At 44.6% G+C, this 16305-nt stretch overlaps 1 protein-coding gene across 1 annotated transcript in view; it reads left to right on the forward strand.

Annotated features, from left to right (window-relative positions):
- The window catches only part of ARFGEF3 (ARFGEF family member 3), a 505700-nt gene that overhangs the window by 218156 nt on the left and 271239 nt on the right, over positions 1 to 16305 (forward strand). Inside the window, exons 5-8 of the mRNA XM_078649342.1 lie at positions 1365 to 1433; positions 9186 to 9308; positions 11971 to 12013; positions 15053 to 15137. Of these exons, the coding sequence (XP_078505468.1) occupies positions 1365 to 1433; positions 9186 to 9308; positions 11971 to 12013; positions 15053 to 15137 (320 nt within the window). The remainder of the gene's footprint in view (positions 1 to 1364; positions 1434 to 9185; positions 9309 to 11970; positions 12014 to 15052; positions 15138 to 16305) is intronic.

Consider the following 16305-nt stretch of genomic DNA (forward strand, 5'->3'; position numbering starts at 1 on the left):
GTAATTTAACTACCAAATAAAACAATTGGCACCCCTGTCTAAATATTCTCGTCTAGGATGTATGATATGAGCCCCCATGCATATTCCTTCGCTGTGCTGGGGGCAGGGGGGGCGCGCGCAGCGCCCAGTGCTCATGACGAGCTCAGCTCGTCATGAGGCACAGTGGTCGTGTGCTCATGACGAGCTGAGATCGTCATGACCACACCCGTTTGTGTAGAACGCTCGCAAAGCAGGGGAATTAGCCCAGCATGCGAGCGTTCCAACGGTCATGACGAGCTCAGCTCGTCATGAGCACACGAGCATCAAGGTGTTAATACACAAATGAATCCCCGTTCATCCTCAGGACAAAGTCTATTTTATTTCAATACGAAGCAAGCCTTTTATTGTTTTTTGGTGTATATGACATGCCCATCAAGCAAAACACTTCATAATGTTTAATTTCCTTTCCTACTGGTTTGGCATTTTTGTAATGCGCAAGTCTTTTTAGCGAGTAAACACGTTAGATCTCAGAAAACAATCCTGTGTCTGCGTGATGTCTGGGGACCTAGGTGGTAGCGAATCAGGAGCATTGCTTCCCGGGGATTTCTAGCCAGTGGAGCAGGCTAGTGCTTGCTGGATTTAAGATTGGCCATTTGGGCGAGTGGGTGGGGCGGGGCTTGAATGGGGTAAGAAGTTGGGTAAGACATTTTGAGTTTCCTTTAGGTAGGTTGCATGTCAGTCACCAGGAGAACAACGACCCAGGGCAAATATTTTTGCCTACCCAGCCACTCTGTATGTAATAGTAATAGAGGCACTTTGAGGATTTTTTTTCTTTAAACCTGTGAGGTAAGTGACGGGCTGGAATGGTACAGGCGCGTTTATAGCATTGTTTTTTTGTCAAATTAGGATGTTGTCGGTTATTGAGCAGGAGCAAGGCAGTTTTGCTACATTAGGTAAGGGCAGATAACAAAGGTTGGTTACCCTGTAGTACAGGCGGATCCGCACAGGGGGTGTTTCATACAAATATGAGTTGTTTGCAGTTTAACAGTTAAGTGGGGCAAAAGGTGTTTTTTTCAGGAAGGGTGAAAGGTTGGTTGGGGGGCAGTTGTTGAAGTAAAAAGAGGATTTTGCTAGGCTGAGGGACAGGTTGTTGGGCGGGTAAAAACTATGTATTAGCAGGCCAGTTTCCAAGGTATACATGTCTCATTACATTTTACACATGTTTTGTAGTGTTTGGATTGCATCATCTTGCCCGATTAGAATTTGCGATGATTTCTGCTCTGTCATCCCTCATGTCCCCAAATTGCACCGAAATCCCCCCTCCAACTCCGCTCCACCAAATTTCCAAAGATCACAATTCAATAACCTCTTTATTTTTTGTACAGGTTCTTCTCTGCATAACCTACTCCTCGACATTTGAGCTGAATGGAAGTTCGGTTCTGAAGATCGCTGAGGTAAGCCAGCGCCCCCCTCCCGCCACTTTCACGCCTGTGTCACGCGCACCACGCCTGCTCTGAACATAGATTCCACTTTAAAAGCAAACCGGATAGAACTGAAGGCAACTCAATGTTGATGGATTAGATTATAGAAAGAGCGTGGAACATTTCCAGGGCCCAGCCACCGACCGCGTGCACCTGTAAAGACAGGTCTACATTTCTATTATTTATTTACCGGAGTGCATTAATGAGCTGGCTGACTGGTACAGCATGCTCTCTCCAAAGTACTCTCAGGATATGAGGCTGCCAAAGTGTGAAATGCATGGGAAATTCTGCATAATGCAGCTTTAATCATACAGAAGGCCTATTGAAAATCCTACATGGCAGGGAGAGTGATATGCTGGCTCTGTTCGAAAAGAGTTAAAGGGTGTTACCATGGAGTTTCAAAGAATAATACTAAGGTGGTTTAGATGGACTTCTTTTGGTGCTGAATGGGCACTGTTGTTGATTAAAGGAAGAGTACTGTGAGAATTGTACAGAGAAAGTAATATGGTCATTAAATTGGAGAGGGACAAAGGAGCTCAGCGGGCAGGGTATTTTGAAGTTTGTGGGGAAAGTATACAACGGGGACATGAATACTCTGGATATTGAGTGTAAAGGGTACTCTAGGGGTTTTAATATTAATAGTATATGGAAACTGTGTCCAGGAGGCTCCATATGAATAATATACTGGATAGAAAGGGTACCCCGGAACAACATAGGAAGAATACTGTAGATACTGGGTAAAAAAGGTACCCCTGGGCTCCGTAGGAATCATATGTTAGGTACAGGGTAGAAAGGGTACCCCCTGAGGTCCCATAGGAAGAATACTCTGGATACTTGGTAGGAGACGTGCCCTTGGGCAGTGGCGTAGCGTGGGTTGCCTGCGCCCAGGGAATGGCATGTATTGCGCCCCTCACCCGTGGACCATTAGCACTTCCTGAGTCCAGTATTGAGACCCTTACCCTGCAAGCTTTTTTTCTTTTAAATTTTGCACCCCTAAGAATTTTGCGCCCGGGGCAACCGCCCCTGTGGCCTCGCCTGCGCTACACCACTGCCTTGGGGGCTCTGTAGGAATAATATTATGAATATTGGGTGCAAAGGGTTACTTTGGGGCTCTGTAAAAATGATATTATGGAGAATAGATCGAAGTGAGGCCCTAGGGGCTTGAGAGGACGAATACTAGGCGCACTTGGTAGAACGGATGCCTGGACACCACTGTAGGAAGGGTACTTTGTTCGGGTACTAAATGCAATCTCTCACCAGATTTCCTCAGCTAATAATTTTAGCATCTTTTTTGTCTGACCTGGTCCATTCCCTCCTTTTATTTGTATTTACTTTAATTTCGGAGCTTGCATATATTTGTAGACGGAAACCAGGCATATAAAATAACAGCCAGGGTTGAACCGGCAGCGGTGAAGTTGAACGTTGTAGATATGCAAGGCGTTCAGTGTAAATTGATTGACTTTTTCACAAATGATTGCCTTGTGTTAATTCTGCTCTATTGTGTTTGATAAATTGCTGCAGAGAAGTAATTTGTGAAAAGAAATGGTGAGAACAAATCTGGTTAATTAGGCAAGAAGTGAAGTCAGGTCAGCATTTGGCACTTAGTTTCCGTTCTAATGATGTGCGCATTTTTTTGGCCCCACTCTATTGTGTTTTTATTGATTTCTTCATGGTCGATCGTGTGAACTGAGCCATCCTGTGGAGAAAGCGTGCGTCCCTGCTCTGCAAGGCGTGGGTTGGCTTCATTTCAGCAAAGCCAAACTTGTGTATGCTTCGCCTGGGGCTAAGAATGGAGTTGTTCCTGCTTCACTTCTTTTCTGTTTATACAGTGCTTACTTTTTTGGTGTGCTTGTTAAGGCAAATATTCCACCCCCCTTTGAGAATGCACCCATGAATGTAAGTACACTCCATATAAAGCTCTCTGACGTAAACAGTATCTGAGTTTGTGCTATATAAAACTCTATGCCACTGGCCATTTTTTTTTCTTTAGCGAAGGTGTGAAAGAATATAATAAGCATAACTTGTTTATTAACTCAAATCCATGTCTTTAAAGTCCAGTGGCAAATAAGAGGCAGGCAAGAGAGTTTTAGTGGCCCATACTGGAGTCGAGCTTCATATTGTGTATTCATTCTGCCATAAGAACAAAATCCATGTCAATGAATATATGACGTTAACCTTAATGATGAGGAAAACTTGGCTGCATTTCGATACAGTTTAATTATCTTGGTATGCTCCAGGTTCACCTCCTCTGTGAAGGACCATTATTTTAAATTATCAAGGCTCTTCCATCACTTTGGTTTTTGGGCCAAAGGTGGGAAGTACGGACCACACAGATCCTCTTTTGTGTGAAAAAGACCGCTTTATTGCATACAAGTGTACATCACAAAATTAAACCTAGGCCGTCGCCTTACAAAACTAAACTTCACTATACAAATATTTACATACTTTCACTTACTCCCCGCACCCCTAACATTCGCACCCCTTTTACATCCTCTCTATGCAACTGTTTAACTCCTACTCTGTATTTAACTGTTGGCCTTTAACTCCTGTAACCTTTAACCTACTTCTATTCACATCTAACTATGTAAGTATATTACAGCTTAACTTATCATTTGTGGCTTCCTCCCATTGTAACTTTCCTGCCACCCCCCTTTTCCTGCTTCACCTCTCTTCTCCTGCTTCACCTCTCTTCACATCCCTAATCCTAACCTGTCACCATGTCACAAGTAGCTGTTCTGTAGTTTCCTGAAGCTATTCCCAGCTTTGTCAGCACCTTCAGCATTGCCCAAAGTAACTGACAAGGAGTCACCAATTTCCCATTATCACGACAAAAAATGCCCCATAACTGGTACCCACTGATTGCGTTGAGCTTAACTCCCCACCTGACTGGGCACAAGTCTGCATCTTGGAAAGCACGCAACAAAACTGTCTTGCCCTTACATCTTTAGTCGGTCTTAGATTGATGAAGTCGCAGCTGTAAGCTACCCCACTCCACTCCCCTCTCCTACCCCACCACCTCTGTCCAATCCCACCCTGCAACTTTTTTCCTCCCCAATATGTCCAACACCCTGAACGCCCCAAAGAACATGCAAGACATTAATGTTGAAAACAAGAATATCTCCCCCCTTCCTCTGCATATCTCTGGCAATACTCCTAATACGCTACCTTCGAGTTCCCTCGACACTGGCCTCCTGAACTGTAGCCTGCTACCCATTTTCTTTGCCCATCCTTCTAGCATACATCTGCCCAGTTCTCTTGGCCGACCGTGCATAACCCAAAAACGGCTTGCCCATGAAAGTAATCTCTGCCAGCTTCCCTGTAATCGGAATCCGAGATAATCCCTTTTTGATCAACTTCAGGAACAATTCTTCCCTGACCCAAACCTTTGCCTAGCTCCACCGGCTAGAAACTCCTGCCAAGCCTGCCTGTACAATTTCCTAATGGATTCTGCCAAAGACCCTACCACCAACTGCAAAATCCTTTCTCGCCTATGGTCCACAATCCTGCTGGCACAGTTGTCTTGACCTTGTCTGCCTCTGTGGCCAGCCCATGGAACCTCTCCCACTGTGGACGAGACAAAGCATCCGTGAAGTCATTATCCACCCCTGGCACATGTCTGGCCTTAAATGCTATACCATGTCTCAAACAGCCCATTACGAAGACCCACAGCAGCTTAAGTACCTGTGCATCTCTCGCCGACTGTTTATTCACCACATGTACCACTGCCATGTTGTTTACTCTGAAGATGACCTTCCTATGTGCCAGTTCCTGCCCCAGAGCGTGACTGCTACCACTATAGGAAAAGATTCTAGGGTGGCAATGATCCTGCCCCATGCTTTCAGTACCCTGGCCACTCTTCGGCACACCTCCTACTGTGCCAGTACAACCCAAAACCGATGCCCCCTGCAGTGTCACAAATTTGTACATCCCATTCCTTTGGGATCTTCATTGGGATGCCATTGAAATCTCTTGGTACCTGCGCCACATGCGTAGATCCTCTTTGGTACCCGCTGACTATCACATGTGGTGGAATGGTAACAAGAGCACCACTAAAGACAGACTCAGTCTCCTACAGAATGTCCTCTTTGTCCTCACTACTCTGCACGCAAATTTCAAATCCCCTAACAGTACCTGTACTACCGTAACATCACTTTTGGCTTTGCCGGCATACTGTCATGCAACATCTGTCTGCATGTGTAGTTTCTTGTCCCCCGGGAGGCGCATCCCATGGCCACTGAATTCAGTTAAATCCCCAGAAATATCAACACTGTGCTTGGACCTTGTGTCTTCTCTGGCACTAGGGGCTCTCCTAGTTCACCCATGAGCTTGTAAAACCTTGCCAACTGCTGTTGACAGTCCGTTCAACCGGGATGACCATCCAGGAAGAAGTCGTCAAAGTAGTGTGTCACTGTTTCCTTGCCGATTTGCCATGCTGCTAAACTGAGGGGCCACTAAACTTCATACCTTGCTAAGGCACCCAGTCGTTTCTCTAGGCTATCCAGAATTTTGGTGAGTTGCTCTTTGACCCCATATGTAATTTTCATACATTCACTCTTCAGGATGACATTCATTGCATCCCAGTCCATGGCTCTAGTGGTCGCACTGCCCCAGGTCCCAGTAAAATAGTGATCTAGCACCTTTGCCGCTTCGCCCGGAAATACTTGGTCTGTCAACGCTCCCTCACTCATTCTCCACAGCGGCACCGCAGGGACCTGAACATGCATATGGAAAGTGACCAATAGTGGTGAATGATCTGAATTACAGCGAGCCAGGTATGTAACCTCGTCCACCCACTGTACGGCCACATCCGATACTAGATAGTAATAAATACATCTATATGTCCCTGTAGCCGGAACATAGCTGGAGTATACTCTACTCTGTGAATGGTGTGTTCTCCAAACTTCTTGAAGCCCCAGATCTTTCGTCAATTTGCGCAGTGCACCTGTCATCACTAGGTTAGTGTCTACCTTTGGGGGATAGTGATAAATCCTACCATCTAGTACACAATTAAGGTCCCCAGTCATAACTATGGCCATGCGCACATGTTCTAGGGTGGCATGCAACACAGTACCAAAAAATGCGGGATCATGGGGAAAATAAAATTACAGCAGAGGAAACAAATCTTTGAAACAAAGAAGGAAATTCACCAAGAAACACTGTGGGACAAAAATGGCAAAGGGCAGAATATGATTAGACATAACAGAAAATGTTTAAACAACAAGGAGGACAAAGTTCCTATGCCAGGGTGCAAAAAGTCACCCATGCATCGTGGTGCAAAAAGTCACCCATACTTAAAAAAATGGAAGAAAAAGAAAGGAAAAAGAGAAAGGGGGATTCCTAGGTATAAAAGACCCAAAATTATGAGAGGGAAAGACATTGTGTTTCCTCTGTTGCCCTCACACACCCCGAAGAGTGTCATGCTTCATCATCGGGCGTTTGCTCCTCGTAGGGCCGGCGCTGCAATTCCCTACGGGTCCCCCGAAGGGTCACTTTATCGGAGATCTTTTAGAGGAATGCCGGATGATGCATGCGGGTGTGCGGGTAATGAGTCAAGAGGAGGGTAAAGAAAAATCGTGCCAGTGTGATGAATTGAAATTAAAACAAGGGTAAACATGCAGCGATATGTTTGAAAGTATACCCTTGGCAGTCAATACTGCTAAAAATTATTGACCCAAGAGGCCTGTTTGGGCAACAAGCCGGAAACTGAGTCCCAGGATCGCTCACACCCTCCACAGCAATCGGGAAACCCGTGGTGGACCGGGGCACGAGCGAGAGACACCTCCAAGTGAAGGCTTCATTCAGGAGTGGCTTCCACCTATTAGCTGTGACCATGATAAGGGTACACAGGTTCTACTCCACCCTGATTGAGATAAGAGGGTAATTTTTATACTCACTAAATCATGTGCACTTTACATATTCTTTATGGTCCTGACGAAGCGCTAACGACCTATGGGCAACGGAAGCGCGAAACATGTTGAGCTTGACAATTGACACCTAGGCATAATAGGCCTCTTGGGTCAATAATTTTTAGCAGTATTGACTGCCAAGGGTATACTTTCAAACATATCGCTGCATGTTTACCCTTGTTTTAATTTCAATTCATCACACTGGCACGATTTTCTTTACCCTCCTCTTGACTCATTACCCGCACACCCGCATGCATCATCCGGCATTCCTCTAAAAGATCTCCGATAAAGTGACCCTTCGGGGGACCCGTAGGGAATTGCAGCGCCGGCCCTACGAGGAGCAAACGCCCGATGATGAAGCATGACACTCTTCGGGGTGTGTGAGGGCAACAGAGGAAACACAATGTCTTTCCCTCTCATAATTTTGGGTCTTTTATACCTAGGAATCCCCCTTTCTCTTTTTCCTTTCTTTTTCTTCCATTTTTTTAAGTATGGGTGACTTTTTGTACCACGATGCATGGGTGACTTTTTGCACCCTGGCATAGGAACTTTGTCCTCCTTGTTGTTTAAATATTGATTTTCGGAGCATGGACACTGGACCTTTATAAGCTCCTTGGTCCCCCCCTCTCTTTTTGATACATAACAGAAAATGTTAACACATGACTTGACTTGCCTGTTCCATGAAAATATGCAGATGATGTGAAATGACCAAGCACAATGACACAAGTAAGGACAGCAAGGACAAAAAAGAAACACATTGACATTGGTGGATGACGCTAACCACAAGACACCATGGCACTAGATAAGTGGGTCACAATAGCAACACTGGTGTCTGAGCAAACCATTAGCATTGGGACGTTGGGTGCAAAGGCTAATGGATAACTATGTAAATGTTGCAGACCTCAATCCACACAGAGACTACATTGCACAGTCATAGCACCAAATGTGGAGGTATGGCGTTGTAATACACAACTTGAGATACCTAAAAAGCATGTTCAGCGGTTATACATAACTGAAACCTGGATTAAAAAAACAACCTTCACTCTAGGCTCCGTTAGTGTATGGCATTGACATCTTACAGTATGGTAACACTAGGATCCATCTGTCTGTAGTGCACAGAAGTCTGTGACGACAGCGTGCCAAATTATGCTGTGCCTAGGCACAGAGAAGAACTTTGTACCTTGCACAAGGGCTATTCACCATCCAACTGTCAATGAGGACTGGACAGCACGTGACACACGTGTGCACAGACAGGAAGGCAGTGCAGCTTGTGAAATGTACAGAGGGACATTGAGTTTTAATGGGGCCTGGATGGCACACACTGGCCCCCTTAACACCATCCTACATGCTACAGCACACCCCATCTAGAGCGTCAGAAATTCTACAAGAGGCTACTAATTAGTTTATGAGGGAACTAAACTTATTAATTCTTCGTGCGACTTTGCTTATTCGTTTATTTTACTTACACAGTATGGTTTTCATGTTTTTTCATACCTACCTGCTCCCAGAAGTCGTTCTTGTTCCAGAGGAAGCATGATACCAGATATGGAAATCTGTGAAAGTCACATATTTTACGAGAAAATTATATTCCTTTTACTATGAGTTAAAAAGAGAATTCACGCCGCACTGCGTCAGAGTACCGATACCTTAAGGTACTGTCTTGAGCATCAGACCTCTTTATAGTGACTGAAGGCGCGTGTGTAATCCTCTAAAGGACGTTAGCCAGCACTTTATCCCACATATAATGATGCACATAACTGAAATGTATGTTGCTGCGTGATAAACGTGCTACGATCTGGTGTTCTTTTGTTTCCCCCAGGTATGCATCGAGACCTACGTGACCAGCTGTCACCAGCGGAGCATCAACACGGCGGTGCGCGCGACGCTCAGCCAGATGTTGAGCGACTTGACTCTGCAACTGCGTCAGAAGCAGGAAAACACGGTGAGCGTGGCACCACGTGATCGTCTGACGTCCGAACGCCTCCTCTGTGCCCTCGTGCAGGAGCTTTCGTGTGTCACATAATCATTGAGGTTCTCCTCGCGCTGTCTGCGCCCGCACAGGAGATTTATCCCCGTCACAGTAACTGATGAGTTCTCTTAAGCCTCATTTGTTCCACAGTGGATGTTGTGCTGAGTAATTATATATAGCGGGCAATGTAGTTAAAACAGTGGGACCTGCGCAGGGAATGTTCACCGAGCTCGAAATAGACTTTCCTTCTGCAAACACAAAACCTGTTCTCGGTGTGCCGTGGGAGGGGCGTGCTAATCTGCCCAGAATTCTTTACAGGTGTAATTTTAAATGTTGATGGCCTGGCTTTCCTGGTGGCGCCGGTCTAACAACCTTATGCTTTACCAAAGCTCGTTTAAATTAAATAGGTGTATTCAAGAGAAATAGTTCCGTGGCAATGCCTTGCAGGCACATATTCTGCTTCTCTAATACAATACGCATTAAATTGCAGCCGTCCATTAAACCCATTCATCCTCCATTAAACCTACTCCCTGTTCTTCACTTCTTAGAAGTCGTCTCATAAAATCACCATCATTTTTAATAGCTCCTTGGGCAGCCAGCAGGTCACAAGTTCCTATCCTGGAATAGTAAGTAGTTCAATGGCTTATTGTATTGTATTGTATTGTAATTGCATTTATATAGCGCTTACTAGCCACGACGAGGCGTCGAAGCGCTTTTTCGGCGAGGAGCACGCTACTCCGGGACCCATAGAGGATTAGTGTTGAATTAGTATAGTGAAACATGCATGTACATTTTAAGTGGTGGATAGGTTAGTCAGTTATTTGGTTATGGAATGATAGCAGAAAGGATAGAGGAGGAAAAAGGTTTGTATTTATATAGCGCTTGTTGATGCACGCTATTCAGGAAGCCCATAAAGGATTAGTGGTGAATTAATATGGTGAAATATGAAGTAATTTCAGTGGTGGATATTTAATCAGATCATTTGGAGTGAGAAGGATAGCGGAGGGATAAAAGGGGAAGAAAGGTTTGCATTCATAAAGCACTTGTTACCCCTGATGGATGTTGAAGCTCTTTTCGGGCTGCAAATATCTGCTTGTGACCAATAAGGTTTACATTTCAGTAACTTCTAGATCTTATTTGAAACCTTATAACGTAGCGCAGTGGGTTTCAAAATATTTTTAAAGAGCGCAAAATGAAGGTGTAAGAAACAGTCCTTGCCGGGCAGACTCGAAGACTTTTTGCGTGGAGTAAGAGTAAATGAGTACCACTGGATGGGGTAGGACTTAATAATGCACAGTTAACATCTGGGGTTACTGTTACCCTGGTTACTGCTGCGTGACTTACCACGCATATGCCACATTACTGTCAATGTGCTTTGAATTGTGATGTTCATTTTTCTTATAAGACAGAATGTAGCATAATTTGCAGCAAGCAATTGCAGTAAGGTGGCCATCTCGCTCCCGGTTACTAAGGACAAACTCCAGCCCTGTCTGTCCCTTCTACAAACAAATCATTGTTTTCAGGTGTCTTAATTTAATTAGTTCAATGGGAGGTAAGCAAGACTGAAATCCAGAATACATGGTGGTCACATGAAAGTTTAGTACTGGAAACAGCATCCCTAGTGAGTTGGAAACATAGTCCACCCTAAATTTCTGCTGTCTCCACTTGTTCTTCTGGTGCCATCCACAGAATTCTTTGGGAAATCCTTTGCATTTGTTGAGAGAGCGTGCACGTGAAGTGTACATATGTATTTATCCCTTTTGTCACTTTGATGGCAAACTGGCCTAAGGCCTGCTGAGTGTGAAGACATAATGTGTGAGCATCCAGCTGTGCTGACACACGTCTCCACAAAAGAATCCCTGAACCATCCTTTGACTGGAGCAGGCCTCCTGCGCTAATGTTTGATAATAGGCTGCATGCGCCACCCATTTGAGGTTTTTTGCACAGTCTTTTAGTTCCTCATTAGTCAAAGCCGTAGGACTGTCTACTTCATTTATCAAATCAACGCACCGTTTCCATTCACTTCCTACTTGCCTGTTCCAGGTTAACAGTTTTGCCTAGATTTATATTTGAGTCTGTTCTTAATCAGATACCTTGTAATGTGCGCTATGTTCGTGTACACTGATTCTCTTGTCTCAACTGGAAACCTGGTGATGCACTGGTTCAGATGCTTAAAGGGCAGACTTTTTTTTTTTAATGTCGCCATTTTTAAATACTCCTGGACACCCTGCACTAAATTCAAATCCGTTATTAAATCGGTACTTAACCTTGGAACAGTCTATAATGGCGAAAAAGCATAACTAAAGACATTTTTTGGAACTCATACTAATATTACATATCTGGCATTTAGGAACTCGTAATATCATGAATCTGCTTGTTGAACAGCTGATTATAATATTAGGTATCTGCTAATTTAATTTAGCACTGCTCTCACCATCAATTTGCAACTTGTTGGCAAATTCATTTATCACACAGGCGAATTTCCACGTATGCACTCAGACGCTTCTGATCAACACAATGAGTGCTGGTTTTAACTTCCAGGGTCTGCAAACTAAAGTGATTGTGTCCATTAAAAGTTATGTTTTTGAAGACTTCCTGTATTTATAATTGTTTTTTATTTATCTTCACTTGTCAGAACCCGGAAAGCAGCGAAGTCATGCCAGAAATTAGAAATCAAGGTATCCATTCGTTTTTTTTTTTTTTTAAATGAGTTAACAGTGATTAAATCAAACTATTTTTATGCATATACTAAAGTGCCTTTTACACTTTCTTGGCACCTCCCACCAATGCTTTGTTTTGTGAAAACTGATTATTTCTCATTTTTTTTAAAAGCGCAAGCCTGAAAACTATCAAGTTCCTGATAACTACAAGAAATAAAATGAAATAATAATAATGTTCATATTTATTTATTTTATGTAAGGTTTTTATATAGTCCTTCTCTACTCCTTTGGTGTCGGACTACTTTACATAGAGCAATTAAATTAGACTCCAGGGCTCAGAAGTACAGTGATAAGAAACCATGAAGATATTGTGCTGCTGTTAGGAAAAGCAGCGTTTAAGCAGATCAATCAATCAATCAATCACTTGTAAAGCACACTACTTACCCGTGAGGGTCTCAAGGCGCTGAGGGGAGGGGGTGGTGCTACTGCTCGAAGAGCCAGGTCTTGAGGAGTCTTTTGAAGGTGAGCAGGTCTTGGGTCTGCCGCAGCTCGGTCGGGAGGGTGTTCCAGGTCTTGGCGGCGAGGAAGGAGAAGGATCTGCCACCGTAGGCCGTTCGTTGGATGCGGGGGACGGCGGCGAGGGCGAGGCTGGCGGAGCGGAGCTGGCGGGTGGGGGTGTAGAACCTGAGTCTACTGTTCAGGTAGGCTGGTCCGGTGTTGTGGAGTGCTTTGTGTGCGTGAGTGAGGAGCTTGAAGGTGATCCTCTTGTTGACAGGGAGCCAGTGCAAGTTTCTTAGGTGGGGGATGATGTGGCTGCGATGAGGGATGTTGAGGATCAGGCGGGCAGAGGCGTTTTGGAAGCGTTGCAGTCGTCATAGGTGTTTGGTCGGTATTCCTGCGTAGAGTGCATTGCCGTAGTCCATCCTGCTGCTGACGAGGGCTTGGGTCACCGTTCTTCTGGTTTCGGTCAGGATCCACTTGTAGATCCTGCGGAGCATACGGAGGATGTTGTAGCAGGAGGAGGAGATTTTTTAACATAGAGAGGGAGGAGTCGAGGATGAATCCTAGATTGCGTGTGTGGTCCATGGGTGTCGGTGCTGTTCCCAGTGTGGTCGGCCACCAGGAGTCGTCCCAGGCAGATCGAGTGGGGCCGAGGATGAGGACCTCCATCTTGTCGGAGTACAGTTTCAGCTGGCTGCTCTTCATCCACTCGGCAACAGCCTTCATTCCCTCGTGGAGGTTAGTTTTGGCGGTGTGAGGGTCCTTGGTGAGGGAGAGGATGAGCTGGGTGTCGTGGCGTAGGAGATGATGTTCAGGTCATGCTTCCGGGCCACTTTTGCGAGGGGGGCCATGTAGACGTTAAACAGGGTCGGGCTGAGGGATGAGCCCTGGGGGTACGCCGCAGATGATGTCGGTGGCTTTGGATTGGAAAGGTGGGAGGCAGACTCTGGGTTCTGCCGGAGAGGAAGGACGTGGTCCAGTCCAGAGGTAGAGAGGAGATAGAAAGTGCGGAAAATGCACGTAAAACGAAACCAAATGGGGAAAATGTATCCAGTTTTTCATTCAGTGAATGTGGGAGAGAAACACATTTAGAAGTTTAGGTGCAAGTTAAAGAGCTGTGTTTTGAGTTCCTTCTGAAAGCCACCAATGTCCTCCTGACATCTGATGTCTTCTGGAAGAACAGTTAATGGTAGTGGTAGTGGTTCAGTGCCAGGAATAGGTTTAGATGCAGCTGTGATTGATTTGATTTTCTTGCTTCTCATAGGGAAAGTACCCTTGCTCCTTAGACCTTTAGTCCCACAATATATGCATGCAAGAGTGTCTGGTACAGCGCTATTCAAGATTCACCGGCTTCCTCTACATTCTTGTTAATGCTATGCAATTTTATTCGCCTTAACAAGAACACATTGCACACTGCTATTATAGATAGTTTTAAAGCTTGAGCTAGGCCATGAATAATTAACTTAGTATTTATTCTGAGGAATATCAATCAAAAACCACTGTACAAACCTGTGCTGAACATAACCTAAAAAGAAAAAAAAACATAATTTTCTTTATTTAAAAACAACCAGAATAGAAAATGTTAGGCAATGAGCAGGACAAAGTATAAAGTTGTCCCATATTTGCAGTATTCTTAATATTTCCCTATTTGAAAAAGAGCTGGCATTCTCAGCATTCTAGTGATAGCAAGAGTAAGTAAGCAGTATTTATCTTCTTTGTCGAAGAAGACCTTCTCTATCAAATGTATGTGTAAGTAATTGGATTGGGGTGTATGCGAGAGCCTTGGGAGCGATGAGGTCTACAATGGTGTTGGTGAATGGGTGGCGGGGCCAGAGGGCCTGCAGATGAGGGTGCCTTGGAGGAAGGTCTTGGGGTTGATCTGGAAGTGGAGATCTTTCATGGTTGTTCTTGGGTCATTTGAGTGCCTGGTCAGTCAGAGGGTTTTCTTGTGAACGATGGTGATGCCTCCGCCTGGTCGGTCAGTGCGGTCCTTACAGTGATTTTGTAGCCATCGGGAAGGCGATTGCGATGTCTGGTCCAGAATTGGGGTTGGTCCAGGTTTATAATTCACGTTTTTAGAAAAAATGCAGGATCGCCAAATTGGAGAGCGATACATATACTAATATATATGTATTTAACACACATAGAGAATAGACAAAGAGATCAGACTTAGTATTTTTAAATTATCTCTTTCTTTCAGAGAGCAAATAAAGCAAGAAGAGATGCTTTCACATAATATACAGGTGAAACGATAATTTCAAGCTAGAAGATTTTAATTTGTATAACATTAAGAGATGAAGCCTACACTCTAAACTTCTTTCCACATATTCACTTTCTTAAAATTTCAGATTGGCAGACCCTAGCTAGGATAGTATACCATGAATTAGCCTTATCCTGCTATAGCGTCTACAGAGAGATTGTTTCTAGTCTTGTCTGTTTGTAAATCAGGTGAAAAAAATCTTACGACAACACAGTCAGTCTAAGCATAATTAAATGTGTTTATGGACTCTAACCTTACACAATACTAACAGGCAAACCATTTTCTTTATCACACAGGAGCAAGCCAATCACTAGAATCCCTTTGTGACGATGTTGTCTTTGTCTTCACTGTCCTATGTGAAAAACTACAAGCCGTCATAAAGTAAGTATTTTCAACTGTGATTTGAAATATGTGTTTTCCCTATTCTATTTCTACTCCTATATGTTCTACTGTATTTGGATCTTTTGTGGCACACAGCGCAAACTAGATTGCTTCCAGTTGAGGATCGAAGTTGCTGTATATGAGGGTGATTTTGTTACAGAAGAATTCCGAGAGCTTTGCACAAAGATCTTGTGAGGGGGTAATGTTGCTGAAGGTGACAGGAGGCATGTAGTAGTCTTTGATAATTGTCTAAAATGTCCATGCTGCTGTTAGTGCTAGCGCCGATACGATCTGCAAGAGCTTTACACTTGGTGTTCCGTTTCTGCAGGTGGTAGCGTCTTAGGGGTGATTTAGAGATGTCTTTATCTGTGGTGTCTTAACTTGTTCTCCAATTGTGCTCCAGTTGCTTTCAGTGGCGTTTCATCAGCCTGAGTTCCAGCTGGTCTGTGGTCAGGTTTTTGCCTTTGGGTTTTGCTTGAGGGGAGCCAATGTGTCGACACATGCGATGATCTAGTTGTTGAGGATTTTGATGACTTTTAGCAAGGTGCTGGTGTGCTCCGGCTGATGCTTGGAGAGAGTGGAAGCCCACTCCTCTTCTCAGATGCTTTTCCAGCTCTGGTGGGCGGTTATTGTGGTGTTAGGTCTGTGAAGGTGCAGGATGGGTATACTGAAATTGGTCCAGGTCATAGTTGCTGGCTTGAGGATTGTGATGCAGCTGATTGAGGAGACAATTGGGTCCATTGGGTGTCCATCAGTGTGGGTGGGTTCGGTAACATGTTCGGTGCTGCAAGGTTTACAAGGTTTTCTGGAAGGGCCATAGAGTTTGGGTCAGTCTGGTCTTCTAGGTGAAAGTTAAGGTCTCCGAGGAGGATGAAGGCGCTGGCTTTAATGATGAGGGGTGCGACAAAGTCCTTTATGTCGCTGACAAATTTGGCACGGTTTTGAGGTGGTCTGTATACAAGGGTTCTGCTGAGGGAGAAGCTGGCTGTAATGTTTATCTTGAACGTCAGGTGCTCCATGTAGCTGGTAGGGGGGGGGGGCGTGCAGGTAGTGCAGCTGATGGTATCTTTGAATATGATGAAAACTCTGCCTCTGGACTTGTGCTGACAGTTTTTCCTAACAATCTTGTAGCCAGTGGGGATGGTGGTAGTCATGTCTGCTGTCGAGT

The sequence above is a fragment of the Lissotriton helveticus genome, chromosome 6 (assembly GCF_964261635.1).
Source record: "Lissotriton helveticus chromosome 6, aLisHel1.1, whole genome shotgun sequence".
NCBI lineage: Eukaryota > Metazoa > Chordata > Amphibia > Caudata > Salamandridae > Lissotriton > Lissotriton helveticus.